Below are 27,408 nucleotides of genomic sequence, written 5' to 3'. Positions count from 1 at the left end.
CAATAGGTAAGCAGCTTAGTTTGAAGAAATCAACTGTGGGAGCAATTATTAGGAAATGGAAGACATACAAGACCACTGATAATCTCCCTCGATCTGGGGCTCCACGCAAGATCTCACCCCGTGGGGTCAAAATGATCACAAGAACGGTGAGCAAAAATCCCAGAACCACACGGGGGGACCTAGTGAATGACCTGCAGAGAGCTGGGACCAAAGTAACAAAGCCTACCATCAGTAACACACTACGCCGCCAGAGACTCAAATCCTGCTTAAGCCAGTACATGTCCAGGCCCGTCTGAAGTTTGCTAGAGTGCATTTGGATGATCCAGAAGAGGATTGGGAGAATCTCATATGGTCAGATGAAACCAAAATATAACTTTTTGGTAAAAACTCAACTCGTCGTGTTTGGAGTACAAAGAATGCTGAGTTGCATCCAAAGAACACCATACCTACTGTGAAGCATGGGGGTGGAAACATCATGCTTTGGGGCTGTTTTTCTGCAAAGGGACCAGGACGACTGATCCGTGTAAAGGAAAGAATGAATGGGGCCATGTATCGTGAGATTTTGAGTGAAAACCTCCTTCCATCAGCAAGGGCATTGAAGATGAAACGTGGCTGGGTCTCTCAGCATGACAATGATCCCAAACACACCGCCCGGGCAACGAAGGAGTGGCTTCGTAAGAACCATTTCAAGGTCCTGGAGTGGCCTAGCTAGTCTCCAGATCTCAACCCTATAGAAAATCTTTGGAGGGAGTTGAAAGTCTGTGTTGCCCAGCGACAGCCCCAAAACATCACTGCTCTAGAGGAGATCTGCATGGAGGAATGGGCCAAAATACCAGCAACAGTGTGTGAAAACATTGTGAACACTTACAGAAAACGTTTGACCTGTGTCATTGCCAACAAAGGGTATATAACAAAGTATTGAGAAACTTTTGTTATTGACCAAATACTTATTTTCCACCATAATTTGCAAATAAATTCATAAAAAATCCTACAATGTGATTTTCTGGATTTTTTTTTCTCATTTTGTCTGTCATAGTTGACGTGTACCTATGATGAAAATTACAGGCCTCTCTCATCTTTTTAAGTGGGAGAACTTGCACAATTTGTGGCTGACTAAATACTTTTTTTCCCCACTGTATATACATACATACATACATACATATATATATATACATACATATATATATATATATATATATATATATATATATATATATATATATATATATATATATATATATACATATATATATACATACATATATATATACATACATATATATATATATATATATATATATACATATATATATATATATACACATACATACATACATACATACATATATATATATATACATATATATACATATATATATATATACACATACATACATACATATATATATATATATACATATATATACATACACATATACATACATATATACATATATATATATATATATATACACATACATACATACATACATACATATATATATATATATACATATATATACATACACATATACACATATATATACATACACATATACATACATATATATATATATACATACATACATACATACATACATACATACATACATACATATACATACATACATACATACATATATATACATACATATACACACATATACATACATACCCTTTAATAAATTTTTTTTTATATATATATATATATTTTTTTATATATATCCCCCTTTATTACATTCCAACCCCGCCACCCTTTCCCCACTTGGAGTAAACTAGTGAACAACAACGCCTAGGCCTCTACTTCCAGCCCATACCCACTATCTACATTTTATGGACGCAGTCAATTTCACAATAATTACATTTTGTTTGTTCTTTCTCCTGAACTACTTCTACTCTCAACCTCTCCGATCATTTTCATGATGTCCATCCACTTTGCTTCTATATGCCATATCTTTCTAACTGTGCTCCTTCACAAAAGCTCCCAACCTAGAACCCATACACTTATTATGGACACAGCGTGCCTACATTATTAGTTATCTTGTAATTGTTTGTTATTAGTTGTTATTAGTCCCATCCTTCAATTCCATTCAACACCTCCCATCTATCTTTTAACACCATCCATATAGGATTTATATTTGCCATATATATTTCAACTGTACTGTGATGTCTTACAAAAGTTCTGAACCTTTCTATTCTCATTGTTTCTACAGATTGTGAATAAAAAAAATTAAAATAAACATTTTTGCTAATAGTATTATTATGTTATTGATCGATTGACTATGACTTTTCAGATCACCCAGTAGTGCTATCTGCAGGGTTAGCTCCAGGTAAATATTGCAATCCATTAGCCATTCCTGGACCTGTGTCCAAAAACAAGCTACAAATGGACAGTACCAAAACAAATGATCTAATGATTTTGTCTCTTCGCAGCAAAATCTGCAGAGCTGGGAAGATTGTATCCCCCGTATAAATAACATTCTATTGGTAGCAAGAATTTTATATAATCATTTAAATTGAAAGATTCTAAGCTTTGAATCCGGTGTCGTTTTGCGTATCAGTTCATAAACACTATGCCATGGGATCGGTACGTCAAAAATCTCTTCCCAACTATTTTGCAATCTATATGGGACGGCTGTCAATCCTTTGGTCCTTAAATGAAACTGATATACTTTTTTATTTATCACAGTTTTCCTTAACCAATTATGTTCTTTAATGCAAGGCCGACAGACAAGTTCCTTACGTTCTCCTCCTTCAACTTTCCTCTTCCATTTTTGCGGTAAGGCTGACGTTTCCATATGTTTTTGTTAGCTGCATGTGCGACATAACTCCACCAGTCCTACCGATTATACCATTTACAAGTCTTAAATTATATCAAAAAATGTAGCCAACACAGTAGTCTAGTGTTGGATCCTGAATTAATTTTGAGGCGGTCTCAATGACACATTCACATTGTTCTAGGTTAAAATAGGGGTAATGATTATTATAATAGGTGCCTATGTGGATAGCCTAGTGAAAATGTGAACTGGCTTCTTCTCAATTTTGTTTGAATCATTAAATTACTGAATGCAATGTAGTAGTCTACTGTATTTGGAATATGAAACAACTGATTTAGGCCTAAATATATGAGCTTGTTTCAGATCTCCATACCTGATCTAGTCCATCAAATCTTCCTTCTCAGTTAGGTCTACCATTCATTCAATATGCCTTGTTGTCATTGGTGAACTGACTAGGCTATTATCACATCGTTAGCAGCCCCTGCTGATTTTGTACGTTTGCTCACTGACAAAGAAATGATCAGTCTATAATTTTAATGGTAGGTTTATTTGAACAGTGAGAGACAGAATAACAACAAAAAAATCCAGAAAAACGCATGTCAAAAATGTTATAAATTGATTTGCATTTTAATGAGGGAAATAAGTATTTGACCCCCTCTCAATCAGAAAGATTTCTGTCTCCCAGGTGTCTTTTATACAGGTAACGAGCTGAGATTAGGAGCACACTCTTAAAGGGAGTGCTCCTAATCTCAGTTTGTTACCTGTATAAAAGACACCTGTCCACAGAAGCAATCAATCAATCAGATTCCAAACTCTCCACCATGGCCAAGACCAAAGAGCTCTCCAAGGATGTCAGGGACAAGATTGTAGACCTACACAAGGCTGGAATGGGCTACAAGACCATCGCCAAGCAGCTTGGTGAGAAGGTGACAACAGGTGGTGCGATTATTCGCAAATGGAAGAAACACAAAAGTACTGTCAATCTCCCTCGGCCTGGGGCTCCATGCAAGATCTCATCTCGTGGAGTTGCAATGATCATGAGAACGGTGAGGAATCAGCCCAGAACTACACTGGAGGATCTTGTCAATGATCTCAAGGCAGCTGGGACCATAGTCACCAAGAAAACAATTGGTAACACACTACGCCGTGAAGGACTGAAATCCTTCAGCGCCCGCAAGGTCCCCCTCCTCAAGAAAGCACATATACAGGCCCGTCTGAAGTTTGCCAATGAACATCTGAATGATTCAGAGGAGAACTGGGTGAAAGTGTTGTGGTCAGATGAGACCAAAATGGAGCTCTTTGGCATCAACTCAACGTGTTTGGAGGAGGAGGGTGTTTGGAGGAGGAGGAATGCTTCCTATGACCCCAAGAACACCATCCCCACCGTCAAACATGGAGGTGGAAACATTATGCTTTGGGGGTGTTTTTCTGCTAAGGCGATGGACGGGGCCATGTACCGTCAAATCTTGGGTGAGAACCTCCTTCCCTCAGCCAGGGCATTGAAAATGGGTCGTGGATGGGTATTCCAGCATGACAATGACCCAAAACACACGGCCAAGCCAACAAAGGAGTGGCTCAAGAGGAAGCACATTAAGGTCCTGGAGTGGCCTAGCCAGTCTCCAGACCTTAATCCCATAGAAAATCTGTGGAGGGAGCTGAAGGTTCGAGTTGCCAAACGTCAGGCTCGAAACCTTAATGACTTGGAGAAGATCTGCAAAGAGGAGTGGGACAAAATCCCTCCTGAGATGTGTGCAAACCTGGTGGCCAACTACAATAAATGTCTGACCTCTGTGATTGCCAACAAGGGTTTTGCCACCAAGTACTAAATCATGTTGTTTTGCAGAGGGGTCAAATACTTATTTCCCTCATTAAAATGCAAATCAATTCATAACATTTTTGACATGCGTTTTTCTGGATTTATTTGTTGTTATTCTGTCTCTCACTGTTCAAATAAACCTACCATTAAAATTATAGACTGATCATGTCTTTGTCAGTGGGCAAACGTACAAAATCAGCAGGGGATCAAATACTTTTTTCCCTCACTATAACTTTCTGTGAAGGACCGTATTAGCGGAAAAGCTCTCACTTCCATCCCCGCACAGTGCACGTTTCCTTGCTAGTCAATGTGCTCGCCCCTACTATCGTTGCAGAGTCAAAGCATGTGCCACCCGCTAAATAGGCTACACACATACACACGTTCAGGAGCAGAGACGTTTGTGAGCTATTTAATGAGTGAAAAGAAATGCAAGAACCGGCAGAACCCTTCACATATTAGCACAAGTGCACATAAAAGCAGGGCATTAGGCTTATTTAAAAAATAAATAAAAATACTTGCCTCAACTTAGCAAAGTATCAAGATTGATATCGTACCAGCGTACTTCAACCTCAAATTGCGTGCATGGTACACAACATGCGTACAGGTTGGCAGGTCTGCATGATATACTGTAGCATGTTTTTCTTTGTAAATCCCTTCTAGAAGAGAAAATAGGAAAAGGTGGGTCAAGGAACCAAACCAATACTCACCCTAGCCAGGCTGACCCCGCCGGGGACCTTGTAGGGGACGTATTTCCTGTAGATGTGACCCACCCTGGAGCACGGGATGTCCTCCATACGCCCGCCACACATCCACACCTGTGGAGAGAGAGGGAGCGAGGGCGGGGGAGGTAGAAAGAGAGAGCGGTTTAACACAGCCAACTGTGTGGGGGTCAGAGCATCACTGCAGTGTTAGTGTGTGTGTCTCCTATGTCGGTGTGTGCCCGTGGTGTGCAGCTGTGAACAGTGTGAGAACATGAGAGGCTGACAGGTACTAGGAAAGCTGGGAAGGAGAAAAGAGAGAGTGGTTCCAGAGGGAGGGATGGAGGGATTAGAGAACGACCAATATGAATATTTTAAGGCCGATACAGATATTTGGGGGTCAAGGAGGCCGATGGCCAATATTTTAGGGCGATATTCAATATCATAACATTTCCCAGACTGCCATGTAGGCATTCATTTTAAAATCAAACAATAAATGTGACTGTTTTATACCAATCTAACTACATAAAATCATGTTAATACTTTTATTTGAATTGTAAATCTCTTGATAAACTGGGTATATTAAGATGGCATAGGCCCACTCCCAATACAGGTGAATGAATATTCAATAGGAGTGTGTGCATGCATCGAGTTATTGAGCTTGTTCTGGCTGATCAGTGGAGTCTATGGTGCTACAGATGACAAACAATCTGTTTGCCTTCCATTTGGGACTTATATTAGCTTACTGATCAACAACATTTGCATAGAAGCATCATTCCAGCATGTCACGCCTGTATGGAAGGACATTATAATAATATAATAATAATATGCCATTTAGCAGACGCTATTATCCAAAGCGACTTACAGTCGTGCGTGCATACATTTTTGTGTATGGGTGGTCCCGGGGATCGAACCCACTACCTTGGCGTTACAAGCGCCGTGCTCTACCAGCTGAGCTACAGAGGGCCAAACTGCTGTTAGTTTGAGAATATAAAATAACATCTATTCAATGCAAATTGGTCCAACGTAACATCATGATTTGTGATCACGGATGCTTATGAAACTAGTATTCTAAGTAATTTTCCATGATCGGGAAAAAGTATTTTTCAGCTGTCAGGACGCATCCCTAAAAAACTCAGCTGCCAGGACAAAAATTCGAAACAACTCAATTGGCTAGTTTGGCTATTTGTCAAGAAATGGGCGGGTTGTAACTTGATCCTACTGCAACGATTGGATTTTTAAAATTTTTAAATGTCACCTTTATTTAACCAGGTAAGCCAGTTGAGAACAAGTTCTCATTTACAACTGCGACCTGGCCAAGATAAAGCAAAGCAGTGCGATAAAAACAACAACAACACAGAGTTACATATGGAATAAACAAAATGTACAGTCAATAACACAATAGAAAATCTATATACAGTGTGTGCAAATGTAGTAAGTTATGGAGGTAAGGCAATAAATAGGCCATAGTGCAAAATAATTACAATTTAGTATTAACACTGGAGTGATAGATGTGCAGAAGATGATGTGAAAATAGAGATACTGAGGTGCAAATTAGCTAAATAAATCACAATGTAAATAACAATATGGGGATGAGGTAGTTGGGTGGGCTAATTACAGTTGGGCTGTGTACAGGTGCAGTGATCGGTAAGCTGCTCTGACAACTGATGCTTAAAGTTAGTGAGGGAGATAAGTGTCTCCAGCTTCAGAGATTTTGGCAGTTCGTTCCAGTCATTTGCAGCAGAGAACTGGAAGGAATGGCGGCCAAAGGAGGTGTTGGCTTTGGGGATGACCAGTGATCTAAGATAAGGCGGGGATTTGCCTAGAAGTGATTTATAGATGACCTGGAGCCAGTGGGTTTGGCGACGAATATGTAGTGAGGGCCAGCCAATGAGAGCATACAGGTCACAATGGTGGGTAGTATATGGGGCTTTGGTGACAAAACGGATGGCACTGTGATAGACTACATCCAATTTGCTGAGTAGAGTGTTGGAAGCTATTTTGTAAATGACATCTCCGAAGTCAAGGATCGGTAGGATAGTCCGTTTTACGAGGGCATGTTTAGCAGCATGAGTGAAGGAGGCTTTGTTGCGAAATAGGAAGCCGATTCTAGATTTAACTTTGGATTGGAGATGCTTAATGTGAGTCTGGAAAGAGAGTTTACGGTCTAACCAGACACATAGGTATTTGTAGTTGTCCACATATTCTAAGTCAGACCCGCCGAGAGTAGTGATTCTAGTCGGGTGGGCGGGTGCAAGCAGCGTTCAATTGAAGAGCATGCATTTAGTTTTACTAGCGTTTAAGGGCAGTTGGAGGCCACGGAAGGAGTGTTGTATGGCATTTAAGCTCGTTTGGAGGTTTGTTAACACAGTGTCCAGTGAAGGGCCAGATGTATACAAAATGGTGTCGTCTGCGTAGAGGTGGAACTGAGAGTCACCAGCAGCAAGAGCGACATCATTGATATACACAGAGAATAGAGTCGGCCCGAGAATTGAACCATGTGGCACCCCCATAGAGACTGCCAGAGGTCCAGACAACAGGCCCTCCGATTTGACACATTAAACTCTATCTGATATAGCGAGAATGTAACTCCGCTCCCTTTTACACATCTCCTCACATCTCTCTTCATCGCTCATATCACTTGGTGCTGTTTCCTGTTACTATGAGAACTAGCTCAATGGCGATGACATTTGCTACCAAGTCATAAATGTGCACATTATCTAACAAGCAGAGGGAAGGTAGGAAAAAATACGAAATGACAATGCAAGTTCTGTCTGAATGACTCAAATCTGCCTATAGATTGAGAAGTGAAAATGCGCACACACGTGCACGCTTATCTACAGCTTTCTTGGTCCTCTTGGCTTTCTTGCCTAAAGTAAGGTCTGCGGTAAACACAGGCTTAGGAGGTCTCATACGTTTTGTTCTATGAGATAATCTTCATCCTCCAACATCACTTTGTGAATTTTAAAGCATTTATGTAAACCGAAAAAGAACAAAGGCTTTAGAAGGTCTTGTTAACTGACTAATATTATCTCACAGAACAAAATGTACAAGATCTCCTAAGCCTGTGTTAACCTCAGACCCAATTTTCAACATTTATCCCAAAACCCTATTCTTTCCCAATAGGAATGGCTGAATGAACCACAGGTAACTAACTAATTTCCAGTTTTTTAGCACTACAAGCTGGCGAGCTCTATTGCCAACATTTATTTAGGCGGTGAGTGGCGGCTGGCATAGTAGCAGCTTTGCTATGTAGAGGGACTATCGGCTAAGCCGATAGAGAAGGGCCGACAGACAACAGATTAGAAAAGGCCAATATCGGCCTGATATATCGGCTTGTGCGATTATCGGTTGTTCTCTAGGAGGTATAATGGATAAAGGTAGCAGTGAGGCACAATAGCTATACAGTGACATCACTACACAGAGAACAAGACTATTATAAATGCCTCCTGGGCATGGCTAAGACAGAAGGAAAACCTGACAGAAAATGTGTATAGAAACATGTACAGTAGAAGACAGCATGATGCTAAAGGCAGGACTGAAATGTCACTGTGTGAATGTGACATACTTCAGGTTGACTCTTCTGGGTTAGGTGAAAGCTTTGAGCCATGGGCCAAAACAAGTCTACTGTGAACTTTGTGCTGCAGGCCTGAAAGGGACGAGAGGCTGTCGGAGGCACCATCATGTGGCAGCTCCTCATACTGATTTGTAATCCTACATTTGTGTGTGCCTCAAAAGTATGCTGACTAAACTGAGAAAGAAAGAAAATGGAGGACAAAAGAAGACAAGGGCAGAGAAAGAGAAACAGAAAGGAAGAGGGAATAACGGAGAGTAAAAGTGATGGGAAGAGCAAGAAAGGGAGGAAATACTTTCTCTGTGTAGTTTTGGCCGACTAAGGTTCCTTGTTAGATGGGCTTCTGCCGTATGACTGTTTAATGGCATCTGGGGCTGGGCTGGGCAGGCGAGTCTTGGCGTTCACAGAAAAGGGCAACAGAGCATGAAATATACATCACAACTTGTAGAGGCATGGAAGGAGGCACATACGCATGCAAGTGTACACGTGCACACACATCCCACAGACGTCAGAAACAGTAGATCAGTAGAGGCTCTGGAGGCCAGGCTGAGGGGATAGACCTACTGACTGACCCTGGAATGAGGTCACTGGCACGACTGTGGAGCTGTGGTTAACCCACAACGGAACATTTTGGCAGTGTGACAATGAGGAGTTAGCGATGATGCCAAAATACTCAGCATCTGCCTCATTTACTCTGATACTCTGCATCGCTCAAGGACATAAAAAAAAAAAAAAAAGGGTTTGAAATTAAGGTTGTGTGAGTAATCAATTACACCTTTTGCATGTCTCTGTCAGGTGGTAGGCTAATTAGAGACGGCAAGAGGTGGCAGTATCCAGAGCCATACAGTGAGGCAAAGAAATTATCAGTCTATCATTTTAATGGTAGTTTTATTTGAACAGTGAGAGACAGAATAACAACAAAAAAATCCAGAAAAACGCATGTCAAAAATGTTATAAATTGATTTGCATTTTAATGAGGGAAATAAGTATTTGACCCCCTCTCAATCAGAAAGATTTCTGGCTCCCAGGTGTCTTTTATACAGGTAACGAGCTGAGATTAGGAGCACACTCTTAAAGGGAGTGCTCCTAATCTCAGTTTGTTACCTGTATAAAAGACACCTGTCCACAGAAGCAATCAATCAATCAGATTCCAAACTCTCCACCATGGCCAAGACCAAAGAGCTCTCCAAGGATGTCAGGGACAAGATTGTAGACCTACACAAGGCTGGAATGGGCTACAAGACCATCGCCAAGCAGCTTGGTGAGAAGATGACAACAGGTGGTGCGATTATTCGCAAATGGAAGAAACACAAATGTACTGTCAATCTCCCTCGGCCTGGGGCTCCATGCAAGATCTCATCTCGTGGAGTTGCAATGATCATGAGAACGGTGAGGAATCAGCCCAGAACTACACGGGATAATCTTGTCAATGATCTCAAGGCAGCTGGGACCATAGTCACCAACAAAACAATTGGTAACACACTACGCCGTGAAGGACTGAAATCCTTCAGCGCCCGCAAGGTCCCCCTGCTCAAGAAAGCACATATACATGCCCGTCTGAAGTTTGCCAATGAACATCTGAATGATTCAGAGGAGAACTGGGTGAAAGTGTTGTGGTCAGATGAGACCAAAATCGAGCTCTTTGGCATCAACTCAACTCGCTGTGTTTGGAGGAGGAGGAATGCTGCCTATGACTCCAAGAACACCATCCCCACCGTCAAACATGGAGGTGGAAACATTATGCTTTAGGGGTGTTTTTCTGCTAAGGGGACAGGACAACTTCACCGCATCAAAGGGACGATGGACGGGGCCATGTACCGTCAAATCTTGGGTGAGAACCTCCTTCCCTCAGCCAGGGCATTGAAAAGTGGTCGTGGATGGGTATTCCAGCATGACAATGACCCAAAACACACAGCCAAGGCAACAAAGGAGTGGCTCAAGAAGTAGCACATTAAGGTCCTGGAGTGGCCTAGCCAGTCTCCAGACCTTAATCCCATAGAAAATCTGTGGAGGGAGCTGAAGGTTTGAGTTGCCAAACGTCAGGCTCGAAATCTTAATGACTTAGAGAAGATCTGCAAAGAGGAGTGGGACTAAATCCCTCCTGAGATGTGTGCAAACCTGGTGGCCAACTACAAGAAACGTCTGACCTCTGTGATTGCCAACAAGGGTTTTGCCACCAAGTACTAAGTCATGTTTTGCAGAGGGGTCAAATACTTATTTCCCTAATTAAAATGCAAATCAATTTATAACATTTTTGACATGCGTTTTTCTGGATTTTTGTTTTGTTATTCTGTCTCTCACTGTTCAAATAAACCTACCATTAAAATTATAGACTGATCATGTCTTTGTCAGTGGGCAAACGTACAAAATCAGCAGGGGATCAAATACTTTTTTCCCTCCCTCACTGGTGTTGGCATTATCCCATATACGTTTTCTTCAGCCACAGATCGAGGATCAGATTAGCGTACCCCCAATTACAAACTTAAACATTAGGGGAATATAACATATCTGACCCTATAACATAAGTTAGGGGTAACTACATTCTACTCCTATCGCATCAGCATCCACAGCAGGGTCACTCCGAGTGACCTATGAACCCTGTGCCCTCCCTGACCACCCCGCTCCCCTTGGCATGATATGTCCCCTCTAAAAACATTTATATTTAACGAGAAAGTGGGATCAATTGTTCTAGCAGAGTGCTGCCAGTGGATTAGTGTGCAGCACTGCTGATCCCTCCACCTCTACTGATGACCTCTAAAACCACTGTGATACAGAGCAGGGTGGGCAGCCTATAATACAGAACCTATCACACACTACAGTCAAGGATAGTTCATGCGGCACACCTCAATCTCGCTCTCTCTGCCCATAGTGGGGCCTAACATATGTGTTTGTCAACTGAGGGGTGGGTTTTGGCAAATGTAAAATGCTATTTTGAGAGTTATTAGAATTTTGTGGTTACCTCACCCTCGTCGTCTTTGGTTTTAGATAAAACAACCATACTTACAGTTTCACAAAACAAAAACCCTGATGTAACTTAGAAAGTTTCAAAATAGAACTGAATAAGAAATTCACTGGTTGTGTTTTCTTTTTTTTTCTTCAAATTTGTTTGGGGATAGATCAGCTTTACTATTGCAGATAGATTGTAACTTCCATCAATGTAATTGTCTGCATCACTTCCAATCCCCCATGTTTTTCCCCCCCGCAAATATATATATATACACACTTGAAGTCAGAAGTTTACATACACTTAGGTTGGAGTAATTAAAACTCGTTTTTCAACCACTCCACAAATTTCTTGTTAACAAACTATAGTTTTGGCAAGTCGGTTAGGACATCTACTTTGTGCATGGCAAGTAATTTTTTCAACAATTGTTTACAGACAGATTATTTAACTTATAATTCACTGTATCACAATTCCAGTGGGTCAGAAGATTACATACACTAAGTTGACAGTGCCTTAAAAAAGCTTGGAAAATTCCAGAAAATGATGTAATGGCTTTAGAAGCTTCTGATAGGCTAATTGACATCATTTGAGTCAATTGGAGGTGTACCTGTGGATGTATTTCAAGGCCTACCTTCAAACTCAGTGGCTCTTTTCTTGACATCATGGGAAAATCAAAATAAATCAGCCAAGACCTCAGAAAAAAAATGGTAGACCTCCACAAGTCTGGTTCATCCTTGGGAGCAATTTCCAAATGCCTGAAGGTACCACGTTCATCTGTACAAACAATAGTACACAAGTATAAACACCATGGGACCACGCAGCCATCATACCACTCAGGAAGGAGACGTGTTCTGTCTTCTAGAGATGAACGTACTTTGGTGCGAAAAGTGCAAATCAATCCCAGAACAACAGCAAAGGACCTTGTGAAGATGCTGGAGGAAACAGGCACAAAAGTATCTATATCCACAGTAAAACAATTCCTATATCGACATAACCTGAAAAGGCCGCTCAGCAAGGATGAAGCCACTGCTCCAAAACCGCCATAAAAAGCCAGACTACGGTTTGCAACTGCACATGGGGACAAAGATCGTACTTTTGGTCCTCTGGTCTGATGAAACAAAAATAGAACTGTTTGGCCATAATGACCATCGTTATGTTTGGAGGAAAAAGGGGGATGCTAGCAAGCCAAAGAACACCATCCCAACCGTGAAGCACGGGGGTGGCAGCATCATGCTGTGGGGGTGCTTTGCTGCAGGAGGGACTGGTGCACTTCACAAAATAGATGGCATCATGAGAAAGGAAAATTATGTGGATATATGGAAGCAACATCTCAAGACATCAGTCAGGAAGTTAAAGCTTGGTCGCAAATGGGTCTTCCAAATGGACAATGACCCCAAGCATACTTCCAAAGTTGTGGCAAAATGGCTTAAGGACAACAAAGTCAAGGAATTGGAGTGGCCATCACAAAGCCCTGACCTCAATCCTATAGAAAATGTGTGGGCAGAACTGAAAAAGTGAGTGCGAGCAAGGAGGCCTACAGACCTGACTCAGTTACACCAGCTCTGTCAGGAGGAATGGGCCAAAATTCACCCAACTTATTGTGGGAAGCTTGTGGAAGGCTACCCGAAACGTTTGACCCAAGGTAAACAATTTAAAGGCAATGCTACCAAATACTAATTGAGTGTATGTAAACTTCTGACCCACTGGGGAATGTGATGAAATAAAAGCTGAAATAAATCATTCTCTCTACTATTATTCTGAGTGTGTATATGTACAGTGGGGAGAACAAGTATTTGATACACTGCCGATTTTGCAGGTTTTCCTGTAGAGGTCTGTCATTTTTAATCATAGGTACACTTCAACTGCGAGAGACGGAATCTAAAACAAAAATCCAGAAAATGACATTGTATGATTTTTAAGTAATTAATTTGCATTTTATTGCACGACATAAGTATTTCATCACCTACCAACCAGTAAGAATTCCAGCTCTCACAGACCTGTTAGTTTTTCTTTAAGAAGCCCTCCTGTTCTCCACTCATTACCTGTATTAACTGCCCCTGTTTTAACTCGCTACCTGTATAAAAGACACCTGTCCACACACTCAATCAAACAGACTCCAACCTCTCCACAATGGCCAAGACCAGAGAGCTGTGTAAGGACATCAGGGATAAAATTGTAGACCAGCACAAGGCTGGGATAGGCTACAGGACAATAGGCAAGCAGCTTGGTGAGAAGGCAACAACTGTTGGCGCAATTATTAGAAAATGGAAGAAGTTCAAGATGACGGTCAATCACACTCGGTCTGGGGCTCCATGCAAGATCTCACCCCGTGGGGCATCAATGATCATGAGGAAGGTGAGGGATCAGCCCAGAACTACACAGCAAGACCTGGTCAATGACCTGAAGAGAGCTGGGACCTCTCTGTCAACCGGACGGGACCACCTAGTGTTGACACGGAGCCCCGCCGATCCTACACGACTGGTCTGCCGACGAAATCGTCTGATGTGGTTACGACGACGTCGACCACAAAGATTCCATCTGCTAGCCCCGGCCCGCTAGCACACGCTAGCCTTGGCCTCTTACCTGCTAGTGCTTTAGCAGCCTCCGAACTATCCTATTGCTGTTCACCGGACCTTATGATAACTCAGCTATACAGCTGATGTCTGCTGGACTGTTCCTTTTTACGGTACTACATCCTGTTTATGTTTAGCCTCAGCCCAAACATGGTTAGCTTATTGTTGTTTCGGTTATTTCTAATTGTACTATTTCACTGTAGATCCCCCAGCCCAGCTAAACCTGCCTTAGATAGCTCCTTTGTCCCACCCCCCATACACGCAGAGACCGACTCAATTGATGCCTCTAGTGATACTATCTCTTTCATTGTTACCCAACGCTTAGGTTTACCCCCACTTTACTCATATCCTTCCATATCCTTGTCTGTACATAATGCCCTGAATCTTTTCTACAACACCCGGAAATCTGCCCCCTTTATTCTATGTACCCAACGCACTAGAAGACCAGTTCTTAAAGCCTTTAGCCGTATCCTTATTCTAGTCCTCCTCTGTTCCTCTGGTGATGTAGAGGCTAACCCAGGCCCTGCAGCCCTCAGTATCACTCCTACTCCCCAGGCGCTATCATTTGCTGACTTCTGTAATCGCAAAAGTCTTGGTTTCTTGCACGTAAACATCAGAAGTCTACTTCCTAAGTTTGAGTTATTCACTGCGTTAGCACACTCTGCCAACCCTGATGTTCTAGCAGTGTCTGAATCCTGGCTCAGGAAGGCCACCAAAAATTCTGAAATTTCCATCCCCAACTATAACATTTTCCGTCTAGATAGAACTGCCAAAGGGGGTGGAGTTGCAATCTACTGTAGAGATAGCCTGCAGAGCTCTATCATACTATCCAGGTCTGTGCCCAAACAGTTTGAGCCTCTACTTCTAAAAATCCACCTTTCCAGAAATAAGTCTCTCACTGTTGCCGCTTGCTACAGACCCCCCTCAGCCCCCAGATGTGCCCTGGACACCATATGTGAATTGATTGCCCCCCATTTATCCTCAGAGTTCGTCCTGCTTGGTGACCTAAATTGGGATATGCTTAATACCCCGGCCATCCTACAATCCAAACTAGATGCCCTCAACCTCACGCAAATTATCAACGAACCTACCAGGTACAACCCTAAATTCGTAAACATGGGTACCCTCATAGATATCATCCTGACTAACATACCCTCTAAATACACCTTAGCTGTCTTCAACCATGATCTCAGCGATCACTGCCTTATTGCCTGCGTCCGTAATGGGTCCGCGGTCAAACGACCACCCCTCATCACTGTCAAACGCTCCCTAAAACACTTTAGCGAGCAGGCCTTCCTAATTGACCTGGCCCAGGTATCCTGGATGGATATAGATCTCATTCCGTCAGTAGAGGATGCCTGGTTGTTCCTTAAAAGTAATTTCCTCTCAATCTTAAATAAACATGCCCCATTCAAAAAATACAGAACTAAGAACAGATATAGCCCCTGGTTCTCCTCAGACTTGACTGCCCTTGACCAGCACAAAAACATCCTGTGGCGTACTGCATTAGCATAAAATAGCCCCCGCGATATGCAACTTTTCAGGGAAGTTAGGAACCAATATACACAAGCAGTCAGGAAAGCAAAGGCTAACTTTTTCAAACAGAAATTTGCATCCTGTAGCACTAACTCCAAAAAGTTTTGGGACACTGTAAAGTCCATGGAGAATAAGAGCACTTCCTCCCAGTTGCCCACTGCACTGAGGCTAGGAAACACTATCACCACCGATAAATCTACAATAATCGAGAATTTCAACAAGCATTTTGCTACAGCTGGCCATGCTTTCCATCTGGCTACCACTACCCCGGCCACCAACTCTGCACCCTCCGCTGAAACTTGCCCATGCCCCCCCCCGCTTCTCCTTCACACAAATTCAGACAGCTGACGTTTTGAAAGAGCTACAAAATCTGGACCCCAACAAATCAGCTGGGCTAGACAATCTGGACCCTTTCTTTCTAAAACTAGCCGCCGAAATTGTCGCAACCCCTATTACTAGTCTGTTCAACCTCTCTTTCATAACGTCTGAGATCCCCAGAGATTGGAAAGCTGCCGCGGTCATCCCCCTATTCAAAGGGGGTGACACTCTAGATCCAAACTGCTACAGACCTATATCCATCCTGCCCTGCCTTTCGAAAGTATTTGAAAGCCAAGTTAACAAACAGATCACCGACCATTTCGAATACCACCGTACCTTCTCCGCTATGCAATCCGGTTTCCGAGCTGGTCATGGGTGCACTTCAGCCATGCTCAAGGTCCTAAACGATATTATAACCGCGATTGATAATAGACAGTACTGTACAGCCGTCTTCATCGACCTGGCCAAGGCTTTCGACTCTGTCAACCACTGCATTCTTATTGGCAGACTAAATAGCCTTGGTTTCTCAAATGACTGCCTCGCCTGGTTCACCAACTACTTCTCAGATAGAGTTCAGTGTGTCAAATCGGAGGGCCTGTTGTCTGGACCTATGGCAGTCTCTATGGGGGTGCCACAGGGTTCAATTCTTGGGCCGACACTTTTCTCCGTGTATATCAATGATGTCGCTCTTGCTGCTGGTGACTCTCAGATCCAACTCTACGCAGACGACACCATTTTGTATACATCTGGCCCTTCATTGGACACTGTGTTAACAAACCTCCAAACGAGCTTCAATGCCATACAACACTCCTTCAGTAGCCTCCAACTGCTCTTAAACACTAGTAAAACTAAATGCATGCTTTTCAATCGAACGCTGCTGGCACCCGCCCACCTGACTAGAATCACCACTCTTGACGGGTCTGACCTAGAGTATGTGGACAACTACAAATACCTAGGTGTCTGGTTAGACTGTAAACTCTCCTTCCAGACTCACATAAAGAATCTCCAATCCAAAGTTAAATCTAGAATCGGCTTCCTATTTTGCAACAAAGCCTCCTTCACTCATGCTGCCAAACATGCCCTCGTAAAACTGACTATCCTACCGATCCTTGACTTCGGCGATGTCATTTACAAAATAGCCTCCAACACTCTACTCAGCAAATTGGATGTAGTCTATCACAGTGCCATCCGTTTTGTCTCCAAAGCCCCATATGCTACCCACCACTGTGACCTGTACGCTCTTGTTGGCTGGTCCTCACTACATGTTCGTCGTCAAACCCACTGGCTCCAGGCCATCTATAAATCACTGCTAGGCAAATCCCCGCCTTATCTTAGCTCATTGGTCACCATAGCAGCACCCACCTGTAGTCTGCGCTCCAGCAGGTATATCTCACTGGTCATTCCCAAAGCCAACACCTCCTTTGGCCGCCATTCCTTCCAGTTCTCTGCTGCCAATGACTGGAACGAATTGAAAAAATCTCTGAAGCTGGAGACTCTTATCTCCCTCACTAACTTTAAGCATCAGTTGTCAGAGCACCTTACCGATCACTGCACCTGTACACAGCCCATCTGAAATTAGCCCACCCAACTACCTCATCCCTATATTGTTATTTATTTTGCTCTTTTGCACCCCAGTATCTCTATTTGCACATAATCTCTTGCACATCTAGCATTCCAGTGTTAATACTATTGTAATTATTTTGCACTATAGCCTATTTATTGCCTTACCTCCATAACTTGCTACATTTGCACACACTGTATATATATTTTCTGTTGTATTTTTGACTTTATGTTTTTTACCCCATATGTAACTCTGTGTTGTTTTTAATCGCACTGCTTTGCTTTATCTTGGCCAGGTCGCAGTTGTAAATGAGAACTTGTTCTCAACTGGCTTACCTGGTTAAATAAAGGTGAAATAAAAAAGAAATAAAAAAGAAAACCATTAGTAACACACTACGCCGTCATGGATTAAAATCCTGCAGTGCACGCAAGGTCCCCCTGCTCAAGCCAGCGCATGTCCCGTCTGAAGTTTGCCAATGACCATCTGGATGATCCAGAGAAGGAATGGGAGAAGGTCATGTGGTCTGATGAGACAAACATAGAGCTTTTTGGTCTAAACTCCACTCGCCGTGTTTGGAGGAAGAAGAAGAATGAGTACAACCCCAAGAACACCATCCCAACCGTGAAGCATGGAGGTGGAAACATCATTCTTTGGGGATGCTTTTCTGCAAAGGGGACAGGATGACTGTACCGTATTGAGGGGAGGATGGATGGGGCCATGTATCGCGAGATCTTGGCCAACAACCTCCTTCCCTCAGTAAGAGCATTGAAGATGGGTCGTGGCTGGGTCTTCCAGCATGACAACGACCCGAAACACACAGCCAGGGCAACTAAGGAGTGGCTCCGTAAGAAGCATCTCAAGGTCCTGGAGTGGCCTAGCCAGTCTCCAGACCTGAACCCAATAGAAAATCTTTGGAGGGAGCTGAAGGTCTGTATTGCCCAGCGACAGCCCCGAAACCTGAAGGATCTGGAGAAGGATTGTATGGAGGAGTGGGCCAAAATCCCTGCTGCAGTGTGTGCAAACCTGGTCAAGACCTACAGGAAACGTATGACCTCTGTAATTGCAAACAAAGGTTTCTGTACCAAATATTAAGTTCTGCTTTTCTGATGTATCAAATACTTATATCATGCAATAAAATGCAAATTAATTACTTAAAAATCAGACAATGTGATTTTCTGGATTTTAGTTTTTCGTCTCTCACAGTTGAAGTGTACCTATGATAAAAATTACAGACCTCTACATGCTTTGTAAGTAGGAAAACCTGCAAAATCGGCAGTGTATCAAATACTTGTTCTCCCCACTGTATATATGTGTGTGTGTATGTGTGTGTGTATGTATATGTATATATATATATATATATATATATATGTATATATATATATATATATATATATATATATATATATATATATATATATATATATGTATATATATATATATATATATATATATATATATATATATATATATATATATATATATATATATATATATATATATATATATATATATATATATATATATATATATATATATATATATATATATATATATATACACATATACATATACACACACACACACAGTGAGGGAAAAAAGTATTTGATCCCCTGCTGATTTTGTACGTTTGCCCACTGACAAAGACATGATCAGTCTATAATCTTAATGGTAGGTTTATTTGAACAGTGAGAGAGACAGAATAACAACAACAAAATCCAGAAAAACGCATGTCAAAAATGTTATCAATTGATTTGCATTTTAATGAGGGAAATAAGTATTTGACCCCTCTGCAAAACATGACTTAGTACTTGGTGGCAAAACCCTTGTTGGCAATCACAGAGGTCAGACGTTTCTTGTAGTTGGCCACCAGGTTTGCACACATCTCAGGAGGGATTTTGTTCCACTCCTCTTTGCAGATCCTCTCCAAGTCATTAAGGTTTTGAGGCTGACGTTTGGCAACTCGAACCTTCAGCTCCCTCCACAGATTTTCTATGGGATTAAGGTCTGGAGACTGCCTAGGCCACTCCAGGACCTTAATGTGCTTCCTCTTGAGCCACTCCTTTGTTGGCTTGGCCGTGTGTTTTGGGTCATTGTCATGCTGGAATACCCATCCACGACAGATTTTCAATGCCCTGGCTGAGGGAAGGAGATTCTCACCCAAGATTTGATGGTACATGGCCCCGTCCATCGCCTTCGCAGAAAAACACCCCCAAAGCATAATGTTTCCACCTCCATGTTTGACGGTGGGGATGGAGTTCTTGGGGTCATAGGAAGAATTCCTCCTCCTCCAAACACGGCGAGTTGAGTTGATGCCAAAGAGCTCCATTTTGGTCTCATCTGACCACAACACTTTCACTCAGTTCTCCTCTGAATCATTCAGATGTTCATTGGCAAACTTCAGACGGCCCTGTATATGTGCTTTCTTGAGCAGGGGGACCTTGCGGGCGCTGCAGGATTTCAGTCCTTCACGGCGTAGTGTGTTACCAATTGTTTTGTTGGTGACTATTGTCCCAGCTGCCTTGAGATCATTGACAAGATCCTCCCGTGTAGTTCTGGGCTGATTCCTCACCGTTCTCATGATCATTGCTGCTCCACGAGGTGAGATCTTGCATGGAGCCCCAGGCCGAGGGAGATTGACAGTTCTTTTGTGTTTCTTCCATTTGCGAATAATCGCACCAACTGTTGTCACCTTCTCACCAAGCTGCTTGGCGATGGTCTTGTAGCCCATTTCAGCCTTGTGTAGGTCTACAATCTTGACCCTGACATCCTTGGAGAGCTCTTTGGTCTTGGCCATGGTGGAGAGTTTGGAATCTGATTGATTGATTGCTTCTGTGGACAGGTGTGTTTTATACAGGTAACAAGCTGAGATTAGGAGCACTCCCTTTAAGAGTGTGCTCCTAATCTCAGCTCGTTACCTGTATAAAAGACACCTGGGAGCCAGAAATCTTTCTGATTGAGAGGGGGTCAAATACTTATTTCCCTCATTAAAATGCAAATCAATTTATAACATTTTTGACATGCGTTTTTCTGGATTTTTTTGTTGTTATTCTGTCTCTCACTGTTCAAATAAACCTACCATTAAAATGATAGACTGATCATTTCTTTGTCAGTGGGCAAACGTACAAAATCAGCAGGGGATAAAATACTTTTTCCCTCACTGTACATATATACATACATACACACATACACACATATATACACAAAGCCTTTTTAAAAATATATTTCCATTTATGACATTCCAACACCACCACCCCTTCCCTAATTGGAGTAAACTAGTGAACAACAATGCTTTGGCCTTTTATGGACACAGTCAATTTGACAATAATTATATTTTGTTTGTTTTTACTCCTGAACTTCCTATACCCTCAACCTCTCTGATCATTTTCATGATGTCCATCCGGTTTGCTTCTATATGCCATATCTTTCTAACTGTGCTCTTTCACAATAGATCTCAACCTATAACCTATATATATATACGCATTATGGACATAGTATGCTTTACATTAGTTATCTTGTTGTTATTAGTTGTTGTTATTTGTTATTAGTCCCATCCTTCAGCGCCATTCAACACCTCCCATCTATCTCTTAACACCATCCATATTGGATTTCTATTTGCCATATATTTTCAACTGTACTGTGATGTTTCACAAAAGTTCTGAAACCTTCTATTTTCATTGTTCCTACAGATTGTAAATAGAAAATAAACATTTTTGCTAAATGTATTATTATATTATTGATTGATTGACTATGACTTTTCAGATCACCCAGTAGTGCTATCTGCAGGGTTAGCTCCAGGTAAATATTGCAATCCTTCAGCCATTCCTGGACCTGTGACCAAAAACAAGCTACAAATGGACAGTACCAAAACAAACGATCTGGCTGTGTTACCAAAGTAACATCTGACAGCAATGAAGAGAATATTCTCGTGTCTATGCCATCGTTTTATTATCCTTTTATAGAAGTTTCTCTCTAAAAGTTGAGACAGCATTACATTGGTAAAAGGCTACAGAATTATCTAAATGAAGGGCCGCTTCGAACATTTTGGCCTCCAATTTAAGGACCATGCCTGAGACCTGTCAAGAGTCCAGAGGGCAAATCAACCTCTTTAATTTGATGAGAGGAAGGATGAGGATTGGTTGAGCTGCACCCTCCCCAAACTTTACCCAGGTTTTCATGTTGTAATGCAGTATTTAGCCAAGCAGGAGAGTGCCACTTCAACTTTCTGTGGACTTTTACGAACACTGGCAGTATCAGTGAGCTGAATATAAGTGAGGCTGTAAGAGCCCTGTGGTTTAAAAACCACAATTTAATTATTTTGATGAGCTTTCCAAAAAACTTTAGCTCCAATGGGGAAAGGGAGGGCCGGAGTTGGGAGACAGTGGAGAGAATAGTACTTTACATGCAGTGAGAGTCCGCATAATAAATGGCTATCCTATGGAATAATTCACAGTGAGGCAGAACTCTAAAGCATAATCTAATATGGTTTCTGAGTATGATGGATGTAGGAGTTCTCGGAGCAGCAGAGCGGATTTGGACCAGAATGATTGAAACATGAGGTGAAATCTGAATACCAACTTCCACCATTGCCTTAAAGCTAGTTAGTTAATGGGCTTCTGATAAAAGCTTGGCAGCAGTGGCTTCAGCTTGTTGGTGGTGAGACAGTGTTCTTCAATCCTGGTCCTGGAGAACTATGGGGTGTGCAAGCCTTTGTTCCAGCCCAGCACTGACACCTGACTCAGTGGTTAGAGCATTGGGCAAGTAACCGAAAGGTCACTGATTGGTATACCCGAGCCGACAAGGTGAAAAATATGTTGCTGTGCCCTTGAGCAAGGCACTTAGCCCTAATACGCTCCAGGGGTGCCATACTACTATGGCTGACCCAGTAAAACAACACATTTCACTGCACCTATCGGATAAATTATTATCAGGCCCTTTATTATGAAGTGTTATAGTAGTACTGGGCTGGAACAAAAGCCTGAACACCCTGTGTATCTCCATCTTCCCAAAAACAACTTAGCCATCTTAGTGTTCAGTGTCATTGTGGCGTTTTACCTTGAAAGAGATTTCATACTGCTCTCCTCCCCAGATCTCCAGTCCCGTGTCATATCCTCCCAGCTCCCAGAACCACTTCCTGTCCACGGCAAAGAGTCCGCCAGCCATCACAGGAGACCTGATGGACAAAAGGTGTGGGGCGGTAGACAACACCAATACCCCAACATGATGACACTGTCCCTCAATCAATCACTGGCTTCAGACCAGCCAAAAGGACAGGAAGATATTCATACTCATGAAGGATAAATCAAAAGCGTGTAAATCAGTGAGGAAAGATGACGGCTATGGCAGGCCCGCGGTTTACAACTGTCTTTATAGACTGTTTGTACGAGACGAAGGCTTTATTACTCAACCAGACTCATCAATTTGGGAGTTAACTGCAGGCGGCTCAGTGTTACCCGGGGGTTCTCTGAACAACACAGAAACAATTAAACCATCAACGCCACGGCGGAACCTGACTGGCATAATAAGCGCCATACTCAACGCATAATGGCAAACACATCATAAAAAACTCCAGCTCCACTGTACAGTAGGATCATTTCCCTCAAGTTGCACTGAATGAAAATCAAGACCTATGCTTAAGTCTTGTTGTGAATCCCAAGGAAAAACATACTCATGTCGAAACTTGTGTGTGTCAGAGGTCAGGGGTGTGTCAGAGATGGATCGTTTGGTAAGTCTTTGTTCTGTGTGTATTAAATTGGGGCCAAAATGGTAGTAGTTATTTTCCCCTCCGTGATTTATTGTGCTGTCACTCATGACATTCAAACTTATCTGACGGGTTCTAATAAATCAGTTGCAGACAGTTAATGATGAATGTAGTGTGTTAATTGACGACCCAGGCAGACAGGATTTTGACAGATTTTGGGGGAACCTGAATGCCATCCTTATTACTGGAGACGTGTCCCTGACTGGAAGGGCTGTCAGAGGGAGACAATGAGACTATTAAACAGGCAGGCTACCGTCTCCAAATACACACCACGGGCTGTCATGGCAACTAGCTGCCCCATTCAACTCTAAATTGGAGGCAGAGATGAACCCTCTCTGGATAGATATTGGAGGGGAGAGAGAAGTTAGATGTTCGACTGACTTGTAAGAGAGCCGGGTAGGCAGACATCTGGGTCCTAAGCTTCTCCGTTAGAATGAACAATTAAGGAAACAGGGCAGACAGTGGAAGGTTGGGAGCTCAGAGCACACTGGGGCTTCCCAAGCCTTATGACAAATCCTGAAGTAGGTAGGACGGTAAAAGCCAATTTTTCTTTTCTTTTTCTTTCTTCCAAGGGCAAGTAGTTTGAGTCGGGGGGGGGGAGCGATAGTTACAAATCGCAATATTATTTTGGAAGATATTATATTGAAACGTTGACTCCGAGTATCGATTGAAAAAAACTGCTAGGTAGCATTAGCTAGAGTTAGTTGGCTGTACCGGCGCCAAAACTCCAGTAATGTTCATACTATAGCTTGTTCTCCATCTTCTTTTAAAATAGTGAGCCAACATGTTTTCAACACTTATTTTCATGACTGATCAAAACAACATTTCTCATGCTCTCTCTTGTCACTCTGCAGCAGACATACAGTGGGGAAGAAAAGTATTTAGTCAGCCACCAATTGTGCAAGTTCTCCCACTTAAAAAGATGAGAGAGGCCTGTAATTTTCATCATAGGTACACGTCAACTATGACAGACAAAATGAGAATATTTTTTCCAGAAAATCACATTGTAGGATTTTTAATGAATTTATTTGCAAATTATGATGGAAAATAAGTATTTGGTCAATAACAAAAGTTTCTCAATACTTTGTTATATACCCTTTGTTGGCAATGACACAGGTCTTCACAAGGTTTTCACACACTGTTGCTGGTATTTTGGCCCATTCCTCCATGCAGATCTTCTCTAGAGCAGTGATGTTTTGGGGCTGTCGCTGGGCAACACAGACTTTCAACTCCCTCCAAAGATTTTCTATGGGGTTGAGATCTGGAGACTGGCTAGGCCACTCCAGGACCTTGAAATGCTTCTTACGAAGCCACTCCTTCGTTGCCCGGGCGGTGTGTTTGGGATCATTGTCATGTTGAAAGACCCAGCCACGTTTCATCTTCAATGCCCTTGCTGATGGAAGGAGGTTTTCACTCAAAATCTCACGATACATGGCCCCATTCATTCTTTCCTTTACACGGATCAGTCGTCCTGGTCCCTTTGCAGAAAAACAGCCCCAAAGCATGATGTTTCCACCCCCATGCTTCACAGTAGGTATGGTGTTCTTTGGATGCAACTCAGCATTCTTTGTCCTCCAAACACGACGAGTTGAGTTTTTACCAAAAAGTTCTATTTTGGTTTCATCTGACCATATGACATTCTCCCAATCCTCTTCTGGATCATCCAAATGCACTCTAGCAAACTTCAGAAGGGCCTGGACATGTACTGGCTTAAGCAGGGGGACACGTCTGGCACTGCAGGATATGAGTCCCTGGCGGCGTAGTGTGTTACTGATGGTAGGCTTTGTTACTTTGGTCCCAGCTCTCTGCAGGTCATTCACTAGGTCCCCCCGTGTGGTTCTGGGATTTTTGCTCACCGTTCTTGTGATCATTTTGACCCCACGGGGTGAGATCTTGCGTGGAGCCCCAGATCGAGGGAGATTATCAGTGGTCTTGTATGTCTTCCATTTCCTAATAATTGCTCCCACAGTTGATTTCTTCAAACCAAGCTGCTTACCTATTGCAGATTCAGTCTTCCCAGCCTGGTGCAGGTCTACAATTTTGTTTCTGGTGTCCTTTGACAGCTCTTTGGTCTTGGCCATAGTGGAGTTTGGAGTGTGACTGTTTGAGGTTGTGGACAGGTGTCTTTTATACTGATAACAAGTTCAAACAGGTGCCATTAATACAGGTAACGAGTGGAGGACAGAGGAGCCTCTTAAAGAAGAAGTTACAGGTCTGTGAGAGCCAGAAATCTTGCTTGTTTGTAGGTGACCAAATACTTATTTTCCACCATAATTTGCAAATAAATTCATAAAAAATCCTACAATGTGATTTTCTGGAATTTTTTTCCTCAATTTGTCTGTCATAGATGACGTGTACCTATGATGAAAATTACAGGCCTCTCTCATCTTTTTAAGTGGGAGAACTTGCACAATTGGTGGCTGACTAAATACTTTTTCCCCCCACAGTATAGTGAGCAATAAGTTTGGAACATCAAATTGCAATGAAATCGCATTATCGAATTGCAATACATATAAAATCGCGAGAGTCGCAGTACATATCGTATCGGAACCTAAGTATTGTGATATCGTATCGTGAGGTCCCTGAGAATTCCCAGCCCTAATGTCTGGCATGCTGAATTGCATCTGTTTTGGGGCTTTCAAATGGCAGTCTTTGGCATTCAACAGCCGTGAACCCCGAGGCTGCGCTGCACAGATAAGGAAGGAAGGTAGCCGTGGAGACAAAGGGATGTCTTATGTAAAGCATTTCTCAGAAGAGGACTGCTCAGCTGAGGTTACTCCCTCACTGGCACCACGTCGTTTCTTTTCCACCCTTCCCTCCATCCCGCCCTGAGATTTTCATCACACTATCCATTTAAATCAACCATGAATATTCAGTCACAATTTAGTTTGAATTAGAATTGCAAAGTTGATATTCCCAATTTCAGTCTATTGACCTCTGAGGGAGCACTCACAAAAGTGTGGTGCCGAGAGAATCCTTGTGTCATCTTGCAATGAAAGGGGAGGGGAGCATATTGCCTATCAGGCCAGGAGGCATGGAGGGATTTAGAGGCTTTCACACCCAGGGGCCCGCATGGACTTTTGCACCCTAATACATTCTCTGTCAGTTCATCTAACCCACATCTCATTTCATGCTACTGCACTGTCAATCACACAGAAAATGAGTTGACTCAAACTGTGTGGCATCTGGTGACTAGAAATGGGATCATTCTAAATGTGCTGATTTATTGGGCCCTGATGTGTTGTCTGGTCCATTAACTCACTCGAAGGGTTCACTAGAGTCTTCCTTTGCCAGCTCCGAGGGGATGGGGATGCGTTTGTAGTACATCTCCCAGTCAAACGCCCCTCGCATGGCGTCGCCCGCCTGCGTTTCGTAGCCAAAGTTGTCGTGGTCAATCACATCGATCATAGGACACACGATGGACTTCCTGTTCGTGGCGATACGGTCTAAGAGAGAGAGAGCGTGAGTGGGGAGAAAGAGAGAGCCAGACAGAAAGCGGTATACGGCCCAAGTCAAACATTAGTGTTAATGTGTTGCCCCCTTTGGACAAGGTAATAGGCACATTGTACAGATCAGAAATTAATATTCTAGTATAGTCATCTACCACAGAATGACCAGAAAGCAACTATATAGCAAAGCAATGTTCAGTGTGCTCTAACAGGATCACTCACCCAGCAGCGGGGGCAACCAGTTGATGTTGGCTTCACAGTGGGAGTCCAGGAAGGTGATGACCTCTCCCTTGGCAGCCGCGGCCCCCAGCAGACGGGTCCTGATGAGCCCCTCCCTCTTCTTGGTGCGCAGAATCCTTACCTTGGGCATCCGCACCATGTACTCCTCCAGAGACCCCTTTAGG

General features: G+C 42.6%; 1 protein-coding gene across 1 annotated transcript in view; it reads right to left on the bottom strand.

The window, feature by feature from the left end:
- The window catches only part of LOC311142459 (polypeptide N-acetylgalactosaminyltransferase 10-like), a 42,131-nt gene extending 14,723 nt beyond the window's left edge, over positions 1-27,408 (bottom strand). The window contains exons 1-4 of the mRNA XM_084178109.1: positions 27,227-27,408; positions 26,818-27,001; positions 22,850-22,967; positions 5,301-5,408 (exon numbers count right to left, since the gene is read on the bottom strand). Coding sequence (XP_084034235.1) covers positions 5,301-5,408; positions 22,850-22,967; positions 26,818-27,001; positions 27,227-27,383 — 567 coding nt within the window. The 5' untranslated portion in view covers positions 27,384-27,408. The remainder of the gene's footprint in view (positions 1-5,300; positions 5,409-22,849; positions 22,968-26,817; positions 27,002-27,226) is intronic.

This window comes from Coregonus lavaretus, assembly GCF_964263955.1.
Source record: "Coregonus lavaretus genome assembly, chromosome: 15".
NCBI classification, from domain to species: domain Eukaryota; kingdom Metazoa; phylum Chordata; class Actinopteri; order Salmoniformes; family Salmonidae; genus Coregonus; species Coregonus lavaretus.
The sequence above is the reverse complement of the archived record's forward strand: the minus strand, read 5'-3'. Positions and strand labels throughout refer to the sequence as shown.